At 39.3% G+C, this 21,156-nt stretch overlaps 3 protein-coding genes across 4 annotated transcripts in view; all 3 read right to left on the bottom strand.

Annotated features, from left to right (window-relative positions):
• LOC114246582 (GTPase-activating protein CdGAPr) overlaps positions 1–9,296 on the bottom strand; it is a 49,705-nt gene extending 40,409 nt beyond the window's left edge. For both annotated transcript variants that reach the window (XM_028179174.2, XM_089737609.1), the window contains exon 1: positions 8,929–9,296. The gene's annotated coding sequence lies outside the window, so the exon portion shown is untranslated. The remainder of the gene's footprint in view (positions 1–8,928) is intronic.
• A 1,676-nt stretch (positions 9,297–10,972) lies between these two features.
• Positions 10,973–17,210, bottom strand: LOC114246579 (uncharacterized). Its single transcript, XM_028179164.2, has 5 exons — positions 17,005–17,210; positions 15,852–16,032; positions 14,915–15,087; positions 13,280–13,446; positions 10,973–11,366 (listed from the first exon to the last, which is right to left on the bottom strand). The coding sequence occupies exons 2-5, from the start codon at positions 16,030–16,032 to the stop codon at positions 11,165–11,167; spliced, it is 723 nt and encodes a 240-aa protein (XP_028034965.2). The 5' UTR covers positions 17,005–17,210; the 3' UTR covers positions 10,973–11,164.
• Positions 11,483–13,270, bottom strand: LOC114246578 (uncharacterized). Its single transcript, XM_028179163.2, has one exon. The coding sequence runs from the start codon at positions 12,960–12,962 to the stop codon at positions 11,601–11,603; it is 1,362 nt and encodes a 453-aa protein (XP_028034964.2). The 5' UTR covers positions 12,963–13,270; the 3' UTR covers positions 11,483–11,600.
• Positions 17,211–21,156: the final 3,946 nt, after the last annotated feature.

The following is a 21,156-nucleotide window of genomic DNA, read 5'->3' as shown; positions in this document are numbered from 1 at the left end:
TTGGCCGTTCTGGAATATCACTGTTCCGCATTGTATAAATTTAGAGGGATAATGATAGTTTCCTTGTAGCTATTTTTTTATTGCCCTTGTACGCATACGAGCATACGGCCCACCTGATGGTGCGTGATTACCGTCGCCCATGGACTTCAGCAATGCCAGGGGGAAAAGCTAAGCCGCTGCCTACCGCAAAACGATTGAGAGAAAGAAATGTGTATTGAAGTCTGCGTTGTGGTCCTGGTATTGTTGATGTCCAACAGCTACAGCGACGAATTCCAAACAACGGCATTTACGAGAGCGGGGACTTTCCTTTGTATTTGTTTTCCATGAACCTGCTGACGAGCGAGAGAGGCGTCTGCGTGTCTGGCTGCAGTCCCGTGGCCCGGGGACCGAGTTCGATGTAGTTATTATTAATACAATCGGGTTTGTATCTTGTGAATATTTGATCGCCTTATAGCTCTAATCGTTAGCGACATATTCTTTATTGATATTTGGTGGGGGGTCTTAATGCACACTTGTTTTTTTTATGGCCCTTGTAGGCATCCGAGCATACGGCCCACCTGATGGTGAGAGATTACCGTCGCCCATGGACTTCAGCAATGCCAGGGGCAGAGCCAAGCCGGTGGCTACCAAACATGTCATGTCATGTTCAAATGATTCTAAATGAACCTGAAGTCGTCGTGGCCTTAAGGATAAGACGTCCGGTGCATTTGTGTTGAAGCGATGCAACGGTGTTCGAATCCCGCAAGCGGGTACCAATTTTTCTAATGAAATACGTATTTAACAAATGTTCACGATTGACTTCCACGGTGAAGGAATAACATCGTGTAATAAAAATCAAACCCGCAAAATTATAATTTGCGTAATTACTGGTGGTAGGACCACTTGAGAGTCCGCGCGGGTGGGTACCACCGCCCTGCCTATTTCTGCCGTGAAGCAGTAATGCGTTTCGGTTTGAAGGGTGGGGCAGCCGTTGTAACTATACTGAGACTTTAGAACTTGTATCTCAAGGTGGGTGGCGCGTCTACGTTGTAGATGTCTATGAGCTCCAGTAACCACTTAGCACCAGGTGGGCTGTGAGCTCGTCCACCCATATAAGCAATAAAAAAAAAATCAATACTGAGATCGTTTTCTTCGTTTCTCCGAAAATCCTCTATATCACTACCTCAGCATTTACGTGCAAGGTTTTCTGGAAATAATGTGTACTCCCCAGCCAGATCCTCCGAGACTCCACACAGTAATTTGAGTGAAACGGGCGTGTATCAATAAACAAACGCTTCTTCGTCTTAAAAGTGAATGTAATGATCAGAGAAATAGGGATGTAAAAAATAATCCAGCTCATGTTTCGACGCTGATATTCCACGCAAGGTCGGACTAGACCATGAGTAATTAACGAAAAGTGAGTCATCCGTGACCCACCCAAAACAATGAGACCGAACCTATTTTAATCAACTAGAAACTTTCATTTTTATTTGTGCAGACGGATGAGCTCACGTTCCGACCGTTGGTAATCGTGTATATTGTAATTATATTTTAAATTTTTCTTCATAAAACTATTACAAATAAGAAATTTTCTAAAATTACGAAAAAAAAAGTAAGTAATCGTGTTTTCAAAGACTTAAAGGAAAGAGACAAACTCATTTACTCATTGAGGTGGTCGTGGCCTAAGGGATAAGACGGCCGGTGCACACGTATCGAGATACACGACTGTGCAGGGTTCGAATCCCGCAGGCGGGTACCAGTCTTTCGAATGAAATACACACTTAGCTCATGTCACGAATGACTTCCACGGTGAAGGAATAGAAAGGCGTAATAAACAAGACAAAAAAAATTGCGTTATTACAATATATTTTTTTATTGCTTAGATGGGTGGACGAGATCACAGATCACCTGGTGTTAAGTGGTAACCGGAGCCCATAGACATCTACAACGCAAATGTCGTCACCCACCCTGAGATAAGAGTTCTAAGGTCTCAAGTATAGTTACAACGGCTGCCCCGCCCTTCAAACCGAAACGCATTACTGCTTCACGGCAGAAATAAGAAGGATTGTGGAACCTACCCGTGCGGACTCACAAGACGTCCTACCACCAGTAAATTGAGAAGTAGCAATCATTCGTTCTGGATTGAAGGGTAGAAATCTCCCAACGGTACAATCTAAGCTTACATCTCATGTTTTAAAGTTTACTAGTGATCTCCGGTAGTCGAAACTCGACTATATTAATTGACACTATAAGTTTGTGCACTATTATGATTTTATTGTTAAAGACTTATTACACTTCTATAATCACACATTTCGCTAAAACTCTACTTTAGACAAATATTATTAAAGACAAACAATATTTAATTTATTCTCAACCGCAGAACCGTCAGACCACAGACTATAAGCAATATGAAAATTTTGACAATAAATAAATAGTATGCATGCGGGTGTCTGTGTCAAATACATGGTAGTGTGTGTAATGTTTTTTTTAATCGATTTAATGTATTTTTTATACATAATTTAAAAAAATATTAACATTCTGCACTCCTTCTCCAGATTCTCTATAAGTGTGGGAAATTTCATACTCTTCCGTCCGTGCGATTTTCGTAAAAAGTTTTTGCTTCACGTATTAACATATAGATAACGATAGCCAAGTCTACGAGTTCTGGTAGCAACGGAAAGCGACAAATAGCAACACGACCGGCACCGGTCCGCGGACGCTCTCTGCCCGCCCCAAATACAACCATTATCCGTGAATATGCAAATACACATTCGTCTGAGAAATAATAAATAATTGTTTGATACGGCGTGTGACCGCAGACCGCCGAGTGTGGTTACCGCGCAACTAGGTGACCGTGTATGAGGGTTCACGTCTCTACTATTGTATTGTAAAACAGGAATGTCCGTACGTTGAATATATTTGACGGCTTCGAACGAGTATCGTTCCATCCGAGGTTCAGACAGAGGGTATAACATGCCCCGCCTACCACCTCCAGGCGGAGGTCTGTAGAGCAAGAAAACCTCAATCCGAACAACTCTTCTTTGTCTAGTTCGTTTGAATATCTTTCATAACACATTGCATCAATTTTAGTATCTATTTAAAAGAGCAATCGCCCATGTGATAATGACAATCATCACCCATAGAGATCAGCGACGCTACAGGCGAGTCCAAGATGGCTATCGGTGTAGCCCTTTGTATGTAGAGCCCACGCGCCCCCACATACATTCCTTGGGCACACACGGGACGTCAAATTTTCCGATGTCTACGATAATAAATAAATCCTTTCAGAAATCACATAGTTAGAAGGTGTTTTAGATCTGATGAGAGAGAAAAAAGTTCGCCGCAAACAACCATTATTTCTTGCGAAAAACAGTGAGATTCTTCCTGGAACCTGTTGGGAACGACAAAGGGAAGACCTTCAACAAAGGGCGTGACTTCTGCCCGGTAGACCGACGCTCCAATCTTTTTTTTTTTTTTATGATTGAAGGATTACTGGTGGCCCGGAGGCCTTTCCAGTTTCACCAGGACAGGTGGGCGAGCAAAGGCTCAGCCAGGAGGGGTGGGATTTGCTAACAGCTACCCGAGCGCCTCCGAAGGAGACCTAACAACTCAAGAGTAGTTGCTTCGCGAATGAATCTACTACCGGATCGGAATCGCGACTCGCTGAGAAGATCCGGCGAGAAACTCAGCGAGCTGATTCATGGGTTAGGTTTCACGGCGAACTCTTTGTCGAGTTCGACGAGTACGGTTACCGAGGTCCCTAAGCCTGCTCCTAGAGCTGAAGGCGTCTAGTGCAAAGGTTATTGGATCTGATGGATCCGTAAGGACGTGTCTAGGGCGTCGACGGTGACTGGCTCCTGCATGATCAGGATTCGGGGAGTAGTCAGCGGCGGCTACGATAAGGCGATTATCATGACGCATAGCCTTATCGAAGTACCGTTCCGACGCTGACTTCATGTATTTCTGTATAGATAGCCCAGGTCGTCGTGTAGGTCAACGTTCCTCACGAACCACGGAGCTCCGACGGCTAACCTGCAAAAGCGGGATTGTAGAGATTGAAGGGTGTCTATGTGTGTGCGGGCCGCGTGAGCGAACACCACACTCGCGTAAGTCATGACGGGCCTTATGCAAGTTTTGTAAAGTGTCACCTTGTTCCGAAGGGACATTTTACTCCGCTTACATATCATGGGGTAGAGTCTACCGAGAATAAATGCGGCACGGTCACGGACTGATTTTATATGCGGGCGGAATGTCATCGATGCATCCAGGGTAACGCCCAGGTACTTGACCTTCCTGGCCCAGGGTATGGATTGACTAAAGAGAGTAATCGGGGGTGTGAGATTCCTCCTCCTAATACGGGAGGAAATCCGTGTGGAGCTTCCCCTCTGAAATAGCACCGCAGTACTTTTCGCTGGGTTGATGTCTATGCGCCATTTTCGGAACCACTGTCCTAGGGCTAGGGCTGCGCTCTGAAGCTTCTTCGCGATTAGGGACTTGTTTCTACTGGAAAAGTAAACAATCGTGTCGTCGGCGAATAAAGCTAAATGGGTCGGCGGCGACCGGGGAATATCGTTAACGAATAAGCTAAATAGGAGGGGTGAGAGGACAGAGCCTTGCGGGACTCCAGCTGTGAGAGGTCGTGGGGAGGAGCGGGTTCCCTCGACTCGATATCGAAAAGAGCGGTTCGACAAGAAGTCCCGTATGATGAGCACGAAACTATCCGGCACACCCATGTTGAATAGTTTGAAAATCAAACCGTTGTGCCAGACTTTGTCGAACGCTTTTGCGACGTCGAAGAAGAGAGCTCCCGTGTATAACGGTTTTGGTCGATTAAGCCCCACAAGAATGTGCTCCGTGAGGCGGTGCACCTGTTGAACGCATGAGTGATTTGTCCGGAATCCGAATTGTTCATCGATGAGAAGCTCCAATCTATGAGGTTAGGAACTTATTGTTGTAGTAGGATTAACGGAAAACTCGGATCATTGCAACAAAGTGATTGCAAAGGACCAGGTAATGGGAATCTAAGGCAGGTTTACCGGGTATCTACCATAACGAATTGCCCTTCTTTAAAATGTTTATTACTACTTCACTCTACAACCAATGCAGTTTCCACGGAAACGCTAATGTTAGTAGTATTTCATGGAAAATAACGTGCATCAACAATAATGCTCCTAATTAATAAACCATTTAAAATTTCGAAACTTCCATATCGTTGATTCGATACCTATACTAGCATCGCACTTGCCCAGTACGAATGAAAGTGGAAAGTTTTTGACAAACGTGACGAGGAAGGCGACATTTCAACCGCAAGCTGAATCTCAATAGTGAATTCACTTACACTGATTGTATTAATAACATGACGAAGTGTGATCGCAAATGGACGAAGGATATAACTGCTGTTACCCGTGACTTCGCCTGCGTGTTCATGAAAAAGTTTCAATGTAGGCTACCGTGAGAATTAAATATTTTTTCAAGATTAAAAGTAGCCTATATATCACTGTCTTGACATAAAACTTTTAAAAAAAAAATCATGTCAATCCTTTGCTTCATTTTGACGACAAAAGAATAAACAAACAGACAGACTTTCACATTTATTATATTATATAGGTTGGGGAAAAGTCTTTTCGCATTATATGTACATATAGTATGTATGAATTTGTAATAAAATTTCATTGGCTATATACTAGTTGTATCTGGCTGGTTTTGGCTGCGTCCTACCGGTAATGACTTACGGAGCCGAAACGTGGACACTCACAGTACGGTTGGTCCGTCAGCTCAAAGTCGCTCAGCGAGCCATGAGACATGCTCGAAGTTTCTCTGAAGGATAAAATCCGGAATGAGATTATTCGACAGAGAACTAGTCATCGACATAGCTCAAAGAGTCAGCAAGCTTAAGTGGCAGTGGGCTGGCCATATATGCCGTAGGACTAACGATCGCTGGAGCAGACGGGTTCTCGAGTGGAGACCGCGCAGCGGAAGACGTAACGTGGGACGCCCCCTGGTTAGGTGGTGCGACCTCGGTGACCTTCGAACGGTGGCCGGCAAGAAGTGAATGAGGAGAGCCGCAGACCGGGCTCAGTGGTGTGGATTGGGAGAGGCCTATGTCCAGCAATGGACGACTGTGGGCTGTTGATGATGATGATGATGGTTTTGGTATCATAAAAATTTTAAATTTTAAAGAAGTTAATTCCAAATTCAAATTAAGAAAATGTGTCATTTTTATTTATTTTCCGTACCTAGGTACTGTCAAGATGAGTGAATTTATCGATACGAAATGTAAATATAGTAAAAAAAAATTGAGAATTTTCTTATTAAATGCGAAGAAACTTTTTCCCCAACCTATTATATTATATAGATTTGGGATGTATGGATATTATGCGCTACAAAATTGAAACAAACATGGCTGTTTTCAGTTGGTATCATCTCTTTAATCTAATGATATTATATTATGCAACTCTCATGTTCTTGGTTTTATTTTCGTAATGACGCAAGCCACTTAACCGTTCGTTAATCTCGAAGTATACCGCACTAATTGTCCTCAATTACTTATGACTAGTTAATACGTATCGGCGTGGCTTCTGGATCCGAATTCCACTTTACTCATTCATTATTTAGATGAAAAGTGAGCTACATTTAAAGCAATACAAAAGATAAGCGTAAGTAAATAGTCTACAGCAGTAGGCAAAGGTTTGACTGCGCCCCTGTCATTACCATTGTCTAGGAGCGACGGTGACTATTAAACACCTGGGTTTGTCTGCCAACAACATACAACATAACCGTTTCATTTATGTATCTATAGCGCTGGTATGTCACAGTGTTATTTTTATTCATTAATAAATAAATAAATAGGAACATCCTTAAGTTCTGTACAACAAAATAAAACAGAATTTGATTGTTTGGTGCTGTATTAGAATAACATCCCCCCATCTCATGGTGGACAATGTAAGGAGACTAGGGGATTCACGGGAGCATGGGCAGCAGTGTACTGTGATTGCCAAACAAGATTGACTGCTGTAGGACGTATTGTAATCCCGCAAGGCTAGGTCACACCACCCTGCCTGTTACTACTGTGGAAGCGATCAGACATTTCCGATACAATTGTGGAGGGGTGAAGGAGGTAAGCCCATTAAAAACTGGATGATTTTTGGGACGACAACTCTCCAATGATGCAAACGACCCCAACATACACACAAGCGCCAAGTCAAGATGTTAACTCATAGACTGCTGGGAGCTCATGGGCATCACAACATAGATATAAATATCGGCTGTCTCAATCCATAAATCAGACCTTGTCATATCTGCGCTACCGAACTTGGCAGGAAGAACAATAACAATTTTATTCATAATAATTGAAAACGAAATCAAGTAGGTATATGTTTAAGATCTTTTTTGAAACCGGCCAATAAACCTAGTTTTTAAACACTTGTTCATACAATACTTTCTAAGCATGTTTTAATTAATATTTACATCGAATTCAGGACACACATTATAATACTATGTAACTTGTAGAAAACGAAACAGATAATTTTGAATATAATTATCGTTAGAGCATAATAATATGAGTGAAATATAACCACTCCAGCTCACAATGCACCATGGCTTCAGCTTGTTTTCCTGCTAAACTTCACACTATTAGAATATCCAGTGCGGTTTAGAGCTCCTTTTATTGCCTTCCAAGGCATAGGAAGATACCATCACCTAACAGTGAGTGGTTTCTGTGGGTGTGAATGTTAGTAACAGATCACAAGGGAATCTGATGCAGTATATTCTAATCCTGGTTCAAAGAAGGAGACATCATAGTGTTCAGGAAACAATGAAGGGGACTTAATACCAGAGTTAGGTGGTATTTAGCAAAAATGTCCACTGAAAATGCAATGTGGATCAGCAGTGGTTCTCCTTTATGAGGATGAAGTCGGTTCTGTTAGCAATTCGTGTGATGAGAAAGAAAACACCAGTATATTAATTCAATACAATTTCAAAGAATAATAAATTATTTTAACTTAAAATTTCCATCATAACATTCTTTTCTATTAGTAAGATACATGTTAGTTTAATATAGTTTTAATGACATCAGCCACTAAGAGTGATTTGTGCCTGATAATTCCAGCTTAATTAATGATTGCATTGACAAAACTGTTTAAAAAAAAAAAACTAATATCTTTCAATTTTAACATTTATTTTAATTTAGATGTAACAAGCCACCAAACTTTTGTTAGTTTTGCAGCTGAAACAAGCAGGTACCTATACTATACCACCACAGGCCAGTAGTATTTGTAACCAATGTGATGTTGCCAAAATGATGAAATGAATAGTCTGTTGTTAGATATATATTATGGGAATTGATCGTCAGCAGATGATCAATTTTCATACTGAACATACAAACTGGGATAACATTCCCAGTATTTTTATATCATCATAAAAAATACAAATTGACCCACAATTCAAACTTAATTATTGTACATGTATTCAAATTAGGTCTTCACGAGTCTAGCAGTTTAAAGCATGACACTAAAAGCAAAGAAATATTAATCATTTGGGGTCGTGTACACCATATTGACCATTATCTTTTGTTTGTTATGCACTGATACAATTCTACAGTGTATTTTTATTTATTTCCAATAGATTTTTTTTTGCTCGCTTAGATGGGTGGACGCGCTCACAGCCCACCTGGTGTTAAGTGGTTACTGGAGCCCATAGACATCTACAACGTAAATGCGCCATCCACCTTGAGATATAAGTTCTAAGATCTCAGTATAGATTGAATTTTATATTTCAGATATAGCCTACTTATGATAATACTGCAATTTTTTTCAAAGAATACTCCGTTAACAGCGCTTTATGTTAATAGCGTAAGTCTTCAAATAAAGGTCAATAATACTTGAAGTCTTTTTCAACATGTATAATAAACTTGTTTTTCCTACAACGATTTAATAAATTGATTTAACATACCGTCACTGTAGGGGGTAGACAGAGCCTAAAAATTCCATTGGATAAGTCACTGCACCACACCAAAAATGTTAAGAAAATAATAATTAGAACTAGGTAATGTAAAATTTACAACACAATCAAAAACATACATTCATTAATCGAATTTAAACTAAGCACGTATCAATACAGAAGTTGTCACTACTTTTACGTTCAATTACGTTTAAGATGTATTTATTTATGAATTAACGTTTTAAAATGTTTTTGTTGTACACAATACACATATGACCTGTGACATCACTGATCGCTATCGCACAAGTTTTTTGTAATTTTTTTATTCAATTTATTTTCGACACACCCACACACGCGAAAGTCAACAACCGTTTGACAGCTTTGACAATAGTTTCCTCTTCGACTTTGATTTGACATTTGATTGGCTTTGTTGTCAACCTCAATAAACGTTACTTTTTAAGCTATCCTTTTTTATTTTCTTTGAAATTCTGTTCCTTTTTTTTTTATTGTGTGTTATGTATGTATGTTTAAGATCGTATCGTTCGTAATTGTTAATTAAAATAACTACTTATTAATTTTGTTTTCTTTCTAAAATTAAATATCAATAAATTGGCAAATAAGATGATGTACTTGAAATAGTATTTATAACAATATGCGATTCCACAAATCACAAAATTTAAAAGTAATCTCTAACTGTAAATAAATTTTATGTTATATTCTAATGGAACCATAAATTAGTACCTCAAACGTACCTTATAGTATTTAACAAGTTCCAGAACGTTATTATCAACGTCGTTAGTGGTTTACAATCAAGCAGTAAAAGTGTTATTGAGACATTAAAACCGTGAAAAGGAAGATCTCCCACCGCACTTCACAATTCGTCTTGGTCTGGTGGATAAGACGCCTGATATACCAAGCGATACGAGTGTGACAATGTTAAAATTTCGTACGCGGGTCCCAATTTGTATAAGGAAATATTTACTTGCAACGTGTACACGAACAACTTCCACAATCAGGGAATATCCTCCCCCTTGCGTCGTGTTCATCGGTGTTGAGGGTCGTGACCTTCACGGAGCACTTTTATTTGGACTATGTTCCTCCATTGCTTCCTGTCCTCAAAAGTAATATCATCCAACACCTAGCATTACAAACAAGCAAAGAAGAAATAAAAATGCTTTATTATGTAGTATGGCATATTGTCACTCTACACGCGCAGGGCGGCGAGGTACCCGCAGGAAGCGAGGGTTAGCTGCCGTTCAATACAATGACATGCAACAGCCAGGATAGTGGTAGCAATCCGTGCCGCTTCACATGGTATGGTAATATACCGTACTTACATTGTGGCGAAACATTTGGTTCCGTCAGGCGCATGCGCGACCATCTAGGAGGCCATGATCCCCGTCATGGCAACAAAAAACAAAAACATTGTACATTTATTTTTACATAAAATAAACATATTACTATTATTTAAGCGTCCTAAACATACATAATATACTTTTCACGTAATTATTATAATATGGTAATTAACGTACCCAATTAAAGTTATTTGAGGTTATGATTATTTCTACAAAGAATGTCTATAAAATATAGATTTTTGTGCCTAAAGTGTATTAGAATAGTTTAACAAAGTATTGGTGGAACCTTAGAGTAATGGGTGGAGTTTATTAATGTCTGCCTTTACTTTCCGTGCATTTTTTTTACGTACCTACTATGATAAATAGCATTATGGATTTTATTACAAGATTATAATTTACAAATAAGTTTTGCAGTACGTCCAGATTTTTGTTGTTTATTGTAATTTGGGAGGGGCGTGTCGAAGGTGGCTCCAAAAAAAACCTAATTTGTTAATTGTATTTTATTTTTTAACACACAAGATATGTAATTATAATGTTTAATCATATTGTTTAATATGCATGAATACATTTTTAATAATATTGATTAGTAGGTATAGCTTAGTCCAATTCTGCCTCATAGCCATACTAATCACCCTTAATACTAGATGGCGCTAGTAATAGCTCAAAATAAGTGAAAAACAGACAAGAAGGTAAAACCTGTTTATTACCATGATAGGTCAATGTAAATGAGATCAGTTTTAACACAGAAACAGTAGTTCAACGTTTTTAGTATTTTAAACTGTTCGAAATTGAATCGATAACCTTTAGAATCGATAAAAGAATTGGTGACAGTAGAGTGAGACAAACAGAGCCGTATATATAAGGATGTGCTAGGTTGATGGCGTTAATTTCAATTAATCAATCATGAGAGCCATCAGCTTGGAAGATTTCGTGTCTTTTTCAATCCCCGGAAATACGAAGCCTTTCTGGGCTAGTTCTTCGTATGTTATTTCGAATAAGACTTCGAAACCAGCTTTCTTAGCTACGGCTTGAGAAGCTCCAGCAGTGAATACGGTGGCTGTCACTTTCACACCTATGGCTCTGCATAGAGGGATCCTGGAAAAAACGTAAATTAATTTAAAAGAATGTGAACGAATGAATGAACTATTTTAACAACTCGAAAGCCGAAAAAATATCATTAACTTTAACAAAATAAAACAAAAAAATAATGAAAGCATAAAAATAATTTATTTTCTCAACAAAAGTCATACAAAACAAACATACATGCATAAACGATAAACAAACTTAATATTACAATAATACAATATGTGCTCAGAAAAATAATAATAATTAGAAATCAAATGCATTTGTTTTATTAAGCTTATGTCGTTGTTGACAATCGACTTTTACTCTTTTCTTCTCTTCAATTTTTTTCCTAACTATTTTACAAATAGGTTGGTAGCAACCATAGTCTAATTCACAGTAATATAAATGCTTATTCCTATCTGCTGGGTTAGGGTAATAAGCTGCGTGTAATCTCCCGCCTGATTCATAAATTCTAACATCAATCGTGTGCTGAAAGAGCACCCCGCTCAACAACATTCTACTGATAACATCACACGTTGTTTGATCAAAATTATTTCCAAATAAATTAAGAAACCTCAAATACACTGGTTTTTTTATTGTATTCAATAAATACAAAACTCCTTTAGCGTTTAATTTGTTTTTCGAAACGTCTAAAGCGCGTATTTTTGAGAACGGCAGCCCGAAGCTCAGTGCTCGTGCACCGGCGTCTCCAATGTTATTCCCTGCGACATTCAACAGCACTAACTCAGGTTTTTCTTTAAAGTATTCAGCGATTAATTCTATTCCGTAATCCCTAATTTTATTGTAACCCAAATCCAAGTACAGTAAAGTTTTATTTTTTCTCAACCCTCTCAAAATGTATTCAATATCGTGACCAATAAATTCATTGTTCTGAAGATGCAATTCTATAATCGTGTCGTTTCTTTCTAGTAAGTATTCGATATGGTACGCTAGCCACTTCGTCTCGTACTGGTATCGATTGAACAGCGGCACTACTCTACTCAAGTCGAGAACTTTCAAATATCGATTGGCGCCGTGATCGATTCTCAATGCAGTCACTATGTAAGCAACGCTAGTCAACGTTTGTCCCGACTGGCCGATATCGCATCGTTCTAAGCTTGTATTGTTTTCAAGGAAATCCGCGAAATATTCACCGCCTTTCGTCCCAATATCATTTCCGTTCAATCTCAAATATTTAAGCTTGATAAACTGTGCGTATTTTGATAAGTGTAATACAGATTTGTCAGTCAATTCGTTGTTCATAATATTAAGATCCAAAACACTAGATCTTCCTTTCACGAGTACTTTTTTTAACAGCTTAAAAAAGCCGACATCTGTAATTTTGTTATAGCACAAGTCGATTTTGGTCACTCTAAGTTTTAGTTCGTGAACGTAGCGGCAGATGGCGCCTATATCAAAGTCTGTGATCCTTCTGTTGTATCTTTGAAAAATGTCATTCCCTCTCAATACCAAGCTGCCCGTGCCGTCAGAGTTTCGCTCCGTAAACAAATTCAATCTTATTTCATTAATTTCTCTTTTATCCAAAGGCGCAGGGGTACCAGTTATTTTCTTTAAAATATTTTTAGTGTCACAAATGCATTTTTTCTTTTTTGTTTTCGGTATCATTTTACTCTCCGAATTTGCTTTATATAAATTAATTAAAAAACGTTGTAACAACGTGTGTATGGTCTAAATGTTTTATTACAAACAATTTGATTTTACAGCACTAAATGTCAACATGACATTGTTTTATCTGGCAGCCAAACTTTTAATTAACCACCTCATTAACCAGCATAAGCGGGACTAAACGAAAAAGGCTTAATTTTCTAAAGCGTTGTCAACTTAATATGTCTGTATATTATATTAGAGTTTTATCAGATAACTTGCAAAAAAATCAGATAAACATTGCAAAAAAAAGAAACTGAAGCCTTCGTTAAAGGCACCTCGTCTCCAACAATTCTTTTCCGATATTCAGGCCCCTCCATTCAGGATCCACGACCAGTCCGTACGCAGTCAAGTATTTGTCCACGTCGTACTTCTCGAAGATATTCACGCTCCTGGCCACTAAATCCACGGCTCCAAACAGCATGGACCAGACCTTGTCGTCCGACTGAGAAAATTCAATTAATATTTATTCATAGACAAGAATATTTATTCATTTACTACAAAGATAGTAAATACTCCGTGAGTGATGGTAAAACTTCCGTGAACCAAATACACGAGATCTATCTTGTGCTATCAACTAATTAAAAAACCTATATAGTAGCTATATAAATAAATAACATATTTGGCGGCACTATAGAGAGTGTTGCCGTGTGAATTATTTTATTTTCCCCATTTATAGTTGTTAACGGATTAGAACGCGCTATAATTACTGTTGGTCAGCCGGTGTCATATTGACGCGAAGACGCATCCTCAAAAAGTTAAATGAAGTCTCTAAGTTGTATAATTTTGAAAGGATCACTATAACGACGAAGTTATAGTGAAAGATCGAGTAGCAATTGCCCTGAAACAAAACTGTAATGAAATAGCAAGTCTACGTTTCAAGGCGAATGGGATGACAACCGTTTTTCCAATGAATCCAGAATGGAATCATTTATGGGCTTATTTATAAAGAGCTATCTGACCTTTACACTCTTGTTATAGACCCTAAAAGTGTTGTAAATTTTTTTATAACACCTTACGATAAGTTTTTTAAAAACGGGCTTATAAAGCTCCGCTTATCTATACTCTATACATATAAATAAAATTAGTGTCTATTTGTAGTATTGAAATAACTGCTTTTTACTACATGCATATGAATATATATATACGGTACATACACCAAAATAACATTTTTTACAATTTTTGTCTGTCTGTCTGTCTGTTTGTTCCGGCTAATCTCTGGAACGGCTGGACCGATTTTGATGAGACTTTCACTAATAGGTAGCTGATGATATAAGGAGTAACTTAGGATTTTTTTAGACTAGCTTCACCCCACGGCGTCACCCGCAGTTATTGTCGTACCGCGCGCAACATGGCGGGCTTCGCCTATCAATAATAGAATTTAATGTTTCCGAAGCGAAGCGAGGGCGGGTTGCTAGTTATGAATAAGAACCGTGGTGAAATACACTCTCATACTTCCTGTTTTTTTACTGGTGGTAGGGCCTCTTGTGAGTCCGCGCGGGTCCACCACCCTGCCTATTTCTGCGGTGAAGCAGTGATGCGTTTCAGTTTGAAGGGCGGGGCAGCCGTTGTAACTATACTGAGACCTTAGAACTTATGTCTCAAGGTGGCGCATTTACGTTGTAGATGTCTATGGATGTTACTGGAGTAACCACTTAATACCAGGTGGGCTGTGAGCTCGTCCATCCATCTAAGCAATAAAAAATAAATAGTGATAAGTACTCCGAACCTCATCGAATCGGAACAGCAACTTGTAGCAATCTTGCGTGCCGGTCTGGAGGGAAAGCGCGATGACCGCTAGTCAAATGCCACTGAGACTTCGGCCGGAGTATCCATGCGCCGTGTACTAGTATTGCCGTAAGTAGCTCTCGTTAGCAGCGAGTAGGTAGCGAAAAAAAAATCCTCATAGAGACCTGAAAAACTTCCTCCTTGTCTGCTTTAGAGACCACGGTCAGGACATTCACTCCCACCACGGTCGGGTCGCTGTCATCATTGTCCTTCACGCAGACTAGAGACAGATTGTCCTTAACCGACTTGTTCCAGAGACTCTTCAGTTCCGCCACAGCTCGAGGGTGGTTGTGAATACCTGTTCGAAGAATCGTAAAGATCTTATTGAACATTTTCACAACGATGCTGGTATATTCGTAACACGATACCGGCAATGATATATTTATGTTATTGATCTGATGGGTGGACGAGCTCTGTGGTCACCTGGTGTTAAGTGGTAACCGTTGCTCATAGATATCAATAACGTAAATGTCACCAGCCCCCTTGCGAAATGTGTTCTAAGGTCTAATTTTTTGACAGTACAACGGCTGCCCCCCCTTCAAATCGAAATGTATTACTGCTTCACGGCAGAAATAGGCAGGGTGGTGGTACCTAACTGTGCGAACCCACATAACGTCCTACCACCAAATTAAAATGTTAACCGGTTTGATTTTTATTATACGATGTTATTCCTTCACCGTGGAAGTCAATCGTGAACATTTGTTAAGTACGTATTTCATTAGAAGAATTGGTATCTGCCTGCGGAATTGTGCTCAAGGAAGAGTAGAGGCCTAATCTACAATGGTGTGACCGATGGTAGAGCGAGTTCAGAGTTCACAAATAATATACAGTCACCAAAATTTCGTATCCATATCACGTATTCCATATCGCTACCGCAAATAAATTAATGAGTATCTGAAGGATGCGGTAGCCAGAAACACTCCAACACTCGCTCTTTGATGTGTATGGATTCCAGTACCCACTAAACACCAGGTGGGCCGTGAGCTCGTTCACCTAGCTAATGAATAAAAAGCTACTTTACGGGATAAAGTGTGAGTGACGTCAGCACAGCTTCAGACAAACCTATAAATTTGCAGGGGGGCTCATCACTCATGAAGTATTTCTCCATTAGCGCCAAGGAAGCGCCACGCAAGTCCTCCGTTAGGTCTTGGATGCGGAGGAGTGTGGTAACCCCGTCGCGTCTGACGGTGAACCTGCGCCAGATGGCTGGGTAGGCCACGTTCGTTGGTCGCAAGAAAACCATCTGCCGAACGTTTCACGAAGAAACGATTACATTGTTAATGACAGGGTTCGTGTCTTTTAAATACCTTCATAGATAGGTGAATGAGCTGATGACCCATATGGAATTAAGCTATTACTACAGATTAACGACTTCGTAACGGTTGCCGAATGCCGTTACCGACATTAAGGCATGAGGTCGAGGACTCGATTGTCGTGTATAGTCGGTCCCAACCTGTCTTGTTCTTTAGATCACAAAAAATCCGCCCCTGAGCCTGTATCTGTTACAAATTAATCATGCGTTCCATTCGAAGTAGGATAAACTTTGAACTCACTATTTCCTTTAAACCACGATGTAGAGGCGTACCGTGAGTCTAGTTCAGTGACCATATAACTAAGTTGACTATGAGTTCGTACTTGCAACTGTGCCTCAATAACAAATATAGGCTTCCATATGACCATCGCTTGGTGAGTGACGTGACGTCAGGCCATTGCGTTAATAAACGTCTACGTCAGATAACCTCATTTCAAAGTATACTTTTCTAGGAAGATTTTAGGATTTAAGAAGTATTAATTATTATACATAATAATGAGGACTTTCCATCGGAACGTGTAGTTCAGTTGCAATAGAAACATATTCATGCTATTCCTTTAAGCCTCGCGCGTCCAGAGCACAGTATAATCTTATCAAGGAATCTTTAAATTATACTTCTTAGATCCAATAACGGAAATGAATTTGAAGCACTATTGAACTAATTAACCACAATGGTATGACATAGCTTTGTAAGCGGGCTAAAATTGACGACGGCGATACCGACTTGATGCCTATCGACAACAAAAGGCTGTGAACCGATTTGCCAATCTACGACAATAAAATCAAAATATAACAAGCTCGAGGTATTCAAATTCCAATCTAAGATTTTAAAATCATAAAGTTGGCTTTAGCAAATAATAGAACTCTTTGAATCGATATCGCTATGTATACTAAAAGGCTTACCGTTAGTAGTGTTTGTCCGTTTGTCTCGGCTGCTAAGTGCTGAGTGATTCCCGTGGGGTGGTCCGGGACGAAGGCTCAATGAGGTGCGGTTACAACGGAGCATTAGCATTTTATTTTGTATATTAGATTAATAAAAACTAGTTCCCACCTAAAGGTCGACATTCTTCCCTAATATTTGACACCTTAAGATTCATTTTACATACATTGTGTCCTTTGTTATTAACCTTTTTTACTTAGAGTTAGGTTTTTTTTTATTTGGCAACACTAAAAATTTTCGGAAACTACTAAATGGACTTTTTGGCGGGAACGCGAGGAGTGAAGTTGTGTGATTTGTTTTATTTTGTCTATTTAGTGTTTCTTCGGGTTTAAATGTATAATAATGGTGGTTTATTAACTGTTTAATATCTGTAAAAGTACACAAATGTGCGAAAATGAAACAAAGCCACTGGACGTAACTTCTCGGGATCCTCCAAAAAGTCCACTGAAAAAATCTTAGTAAATGACCACCATTTTATTGAGATTATATTTCATCCCATTTCATTTCATTCAATTTCATCCCAATTGATTAATGTTTCAAATTAATTATCTTCATTTCATTTCACTCCTTAATATCATTTTTCATAAAAATATGAATTAAAATTAAAATAGGACATGACTTGAAGGTCTCAGTTGCCAGGTCATAAAATTCCTTAAAAAAAAAGGAAACTACTATTTAGTTTTATTTAAAAAGAGAAAATCGGCTGACAGAAAAGAGGAGAAAAAAATACTAAGCTGTTTTAGTCTTCGCGCCCATCGACGACCGTGCGCTGGTTCTCCTGGTGTGACTCCAGCCTAATTTCGTTATGAGGTAATCGCCTGCGGTTGAATTTCATTAAACGCTGAACGCCCTGGGCCGGCATCCGAGGAATCTGCGAGGACTTTTATTGAATCGAGAAATTAATCTGCGCGCTATAACTTTAGATCAATAACGGACGAACACGTACCTTGAATTGTTTTCTAGACATTCCATTGCATCGTTTAGCGCTCCCAGTCGCTATTCGACCCGTTTCAGGTTCGGTTCGCGAACAGAGTTAAAGATTTGGCTTCAGTGTGGTTAGTGCGAGTTTTTTAACGTTCTCTTTAACGTCAAAGCTAACTCAAACAGCGCCCCTAGCGGAAAACGTAGGCAAACCTTCCAACTCCATATGAACGGTCTATTAGATCTTTTGTCGTCTATTTACATACATACTAACTGTACCCGTATGCTTCGCCAGGCATTTAAAATTAACATTAATATTTCTCACCCCCACAAAGATTCTCATCATTGCAGCCCCCGTAACTGATGTAGGGAGTTCAACACTCACATAAATATTAGCCGTTAGCCTATGCATTAAGTACATGTATTTTCTACATGGATACCAAGTTTCAAGTCAATCGGAAGCACGGTTCAGTAGTTATAACGGAACATCCGTAAAAACCACTGTAGATTTTTAAATATCAGTATAGATGAGAACGGTCAATTCGTTCCTTGTCGTCTGGTTCGTGTCCATCTATAAGGAAGTCAAAAAAAGTACCGCCTGTCGCTAGTCACGTACGCCCTCTTTCCATTTCTCTTTCTCTCCTTCCATTTCTTTCCATTTCTCTTTATTTTTGAATTCTTGTCAAGTGTCTGTCTTAGTCTGTGTCTAGTCGTTGTAGGTCTTATGTCCTGTCAAAGAGGTTGCACGCTACGACACCATACAGATTTGGGTTAACTTTTACGTTATCGAGAACGTTAAAAAACTGGCACTTAGCACACAGGCGTTGAGCGCATCAGTCATTGCATGTTCGTACTATATATCGCCGATGTATTCTAGTTGGACGAGGCAGGCCGTACCATGCTCGCACAATGCAAAAACATCGCTTAGGATTATTTTTTTTATTGTTTAAATGGGTGGACAAGCTCACAGCCCACCTGGTGTTAAGTGGTTACCCATAGACATCTACAACGTAAATGCCGCCATCCACCTTGAGATATAAGTTCTAAGGTCTCAAGTATAGCTACAATCTCTTCATCATATTCCTTAGATCAGACAAGAGGAGAGAGCAGCAGCGACTAAAGTCGGTAGAAGGAACACAATAAAGTCTTACTTTAGAGGAAATTTAACGTGTAACGCTTACAGTTTAGTGGATATCTACAAATGTCTAATAAGGTATTATTTTAGCACTAACATGTTAATTAGTTTTTAGACATATTTTCAATACAATAAATTAATCAAACAAAAAAAAAACTTGTTACGGAAATAACTAGATTTTCTCTTTGTTGTTCATTACGCTGAGTTGTGGTCCATAATATTATTAACAATCTTCTCCTCTCCTCTGACAATCTTCACCTCTGAAGGTCGTGTCTAGTTTAAAATGTTGACCACTCGATGCACTATACTTCCCCACGCCTTCCTGACCTCGGAAGTCTTTATAGCCTCATTTATTGGCAGGCTGTGAGTGTCATTACCAGACCAGACCACCGGGGTGGGTGAGCGTCCGCGTGATCTTCTCCCATTGACCTGACCGACTAGCATCAGCTTCTCTAAGTTCGTTTGAAGCAGATAGCAGACAGCCTTGAAATACTTTGCTCCTTCAGAATGGATAATTTGGTTCGGCGTGCTATTTATGGAATTTGCAATATCTAACATTATCAACATTAAGAATCTAATTTATACGAATTCAGTACTTGACGTGGTAGTATTAGGTACTTGTTGACAGTCGGAACCCCCACTCTGATCGGGTTCTAACCCCGGTTGGCGATCGGGCGTCGGGCGTAAGAGTGCATGGGAATCGCTTAATGCGGTAGGGCCTTAAAAGATCCTTGGGCCCAAGGTCTGCTCCCAATATCTGCAGGTTGTCAAGTCCCACGTACACCGCGCACCACCTAGGCACGGGGACCACGCAGGAGGTTCGGCCTTCGATCCGAAAAAAGAGGTGTATCATACTTCGGAATAATGCTATCTCAAGCACACCAGACTGGTGGGTTCATTAACTTGAGACATCATAAGAGTGCATTTTTTATTACGAGTTGAAACTAAAGATTGCTTTTAAACACGTCTCTGAATATATATCATGATACTTCCGAAACGAATATATAAAAATTTACAGACTGAAAACTAATTTGTCGGCGATTGATGCCAAAAAATAACATTAACAATATACTTTCCCGACACTTCGGACGGTTCATTGATTGTTTTAAATCTTTGTCCGTTTCAAGACGTTGTTTTCTCAAAGGTGTGCGAATGTGAGTAGGGTGAGACGTACTACATTGTACAATATTTTAATTTAACAGCTAGTGCTTTGTTTATTTCTATGTTTGATAAATATGAGTTCGCTCTGTTTGTGTTGCTGACCTCTCTGGAGAGAAGTACGCATTAAATTTGGAAAAAAAATGGCTCATGACAAAAATGCATTAGAAATTAGAATAATGGTTGTCTTGTTTTACTTAATCTTAGAAATCATCATAAGTACGAGTAGCCTATTTCGGTCCAATGTCGAATAGGCCTCTCTCAAGGGACGCCACGCGACCCGATCCTGGGTCTCTCGTCTCCATCCACTGTTCGCCACCCTGAGCATATCGTCACTCCGGCTTATTACTGGGCGTCCTACACTATGTCCTTCAGTCCATGGTCTCCACTCCAGAACGAATCTAACCCAAAATTTTATCGGATAGAAATCTGGTGTCGATTATCACTACATAGTATAAAACAAAGTCGCTTTCTCTGTCCCTATATCCCTATGTATGCTTAAATCTTTAAAACTACGCCACGGATTTTGATGCGGTTTTTTTAATAGATAGAGTGATTGAAGAGGAAGTTTTATATGTATAATAACATCCATTAAATAGTGGAGAAATCAATAATAAATTACAGTTTCTGCAGCGCAGCTAGTAACTAAATAATATAATCAAATGACGATTAACACATCGATTGTCATGTAGGTCACCGGTGCCCTACGCAGCGCAGTGAAGTAATTATGCCGATTTCTATTACTAGAGCGCTTGGATTACCTAACTTTGCCATCTTTGGTTTTCAATGTATTTTTAGTCTTTTAGGTCTCTTAGAAATAGATTCATTCTCAGTATCAACAGATTCGTCTGTCTCAGATTCTACTAGATATCCAGACATCTTAGTAATGTTACGTCGGTAA

The sequence above is a fragment of the Bombyx mandarina genome, chromosome 23, assembly GCF_030267445.1.
Source record: "Bombyx mandarina strain Sakado chromosome 23, ASM3026744v2".
Classification (NCBI taxonomy): Eukaryota; Metazoa; Arthropoda; class Insecta; order Lepidoptera; family Bombycidae; genus Bombyx; species Bombyx mandarina.
Note: the sequence above shows the minus strand (reverse complement) of the source record. Positions and strands in the feature narration are given on the sequence as shown.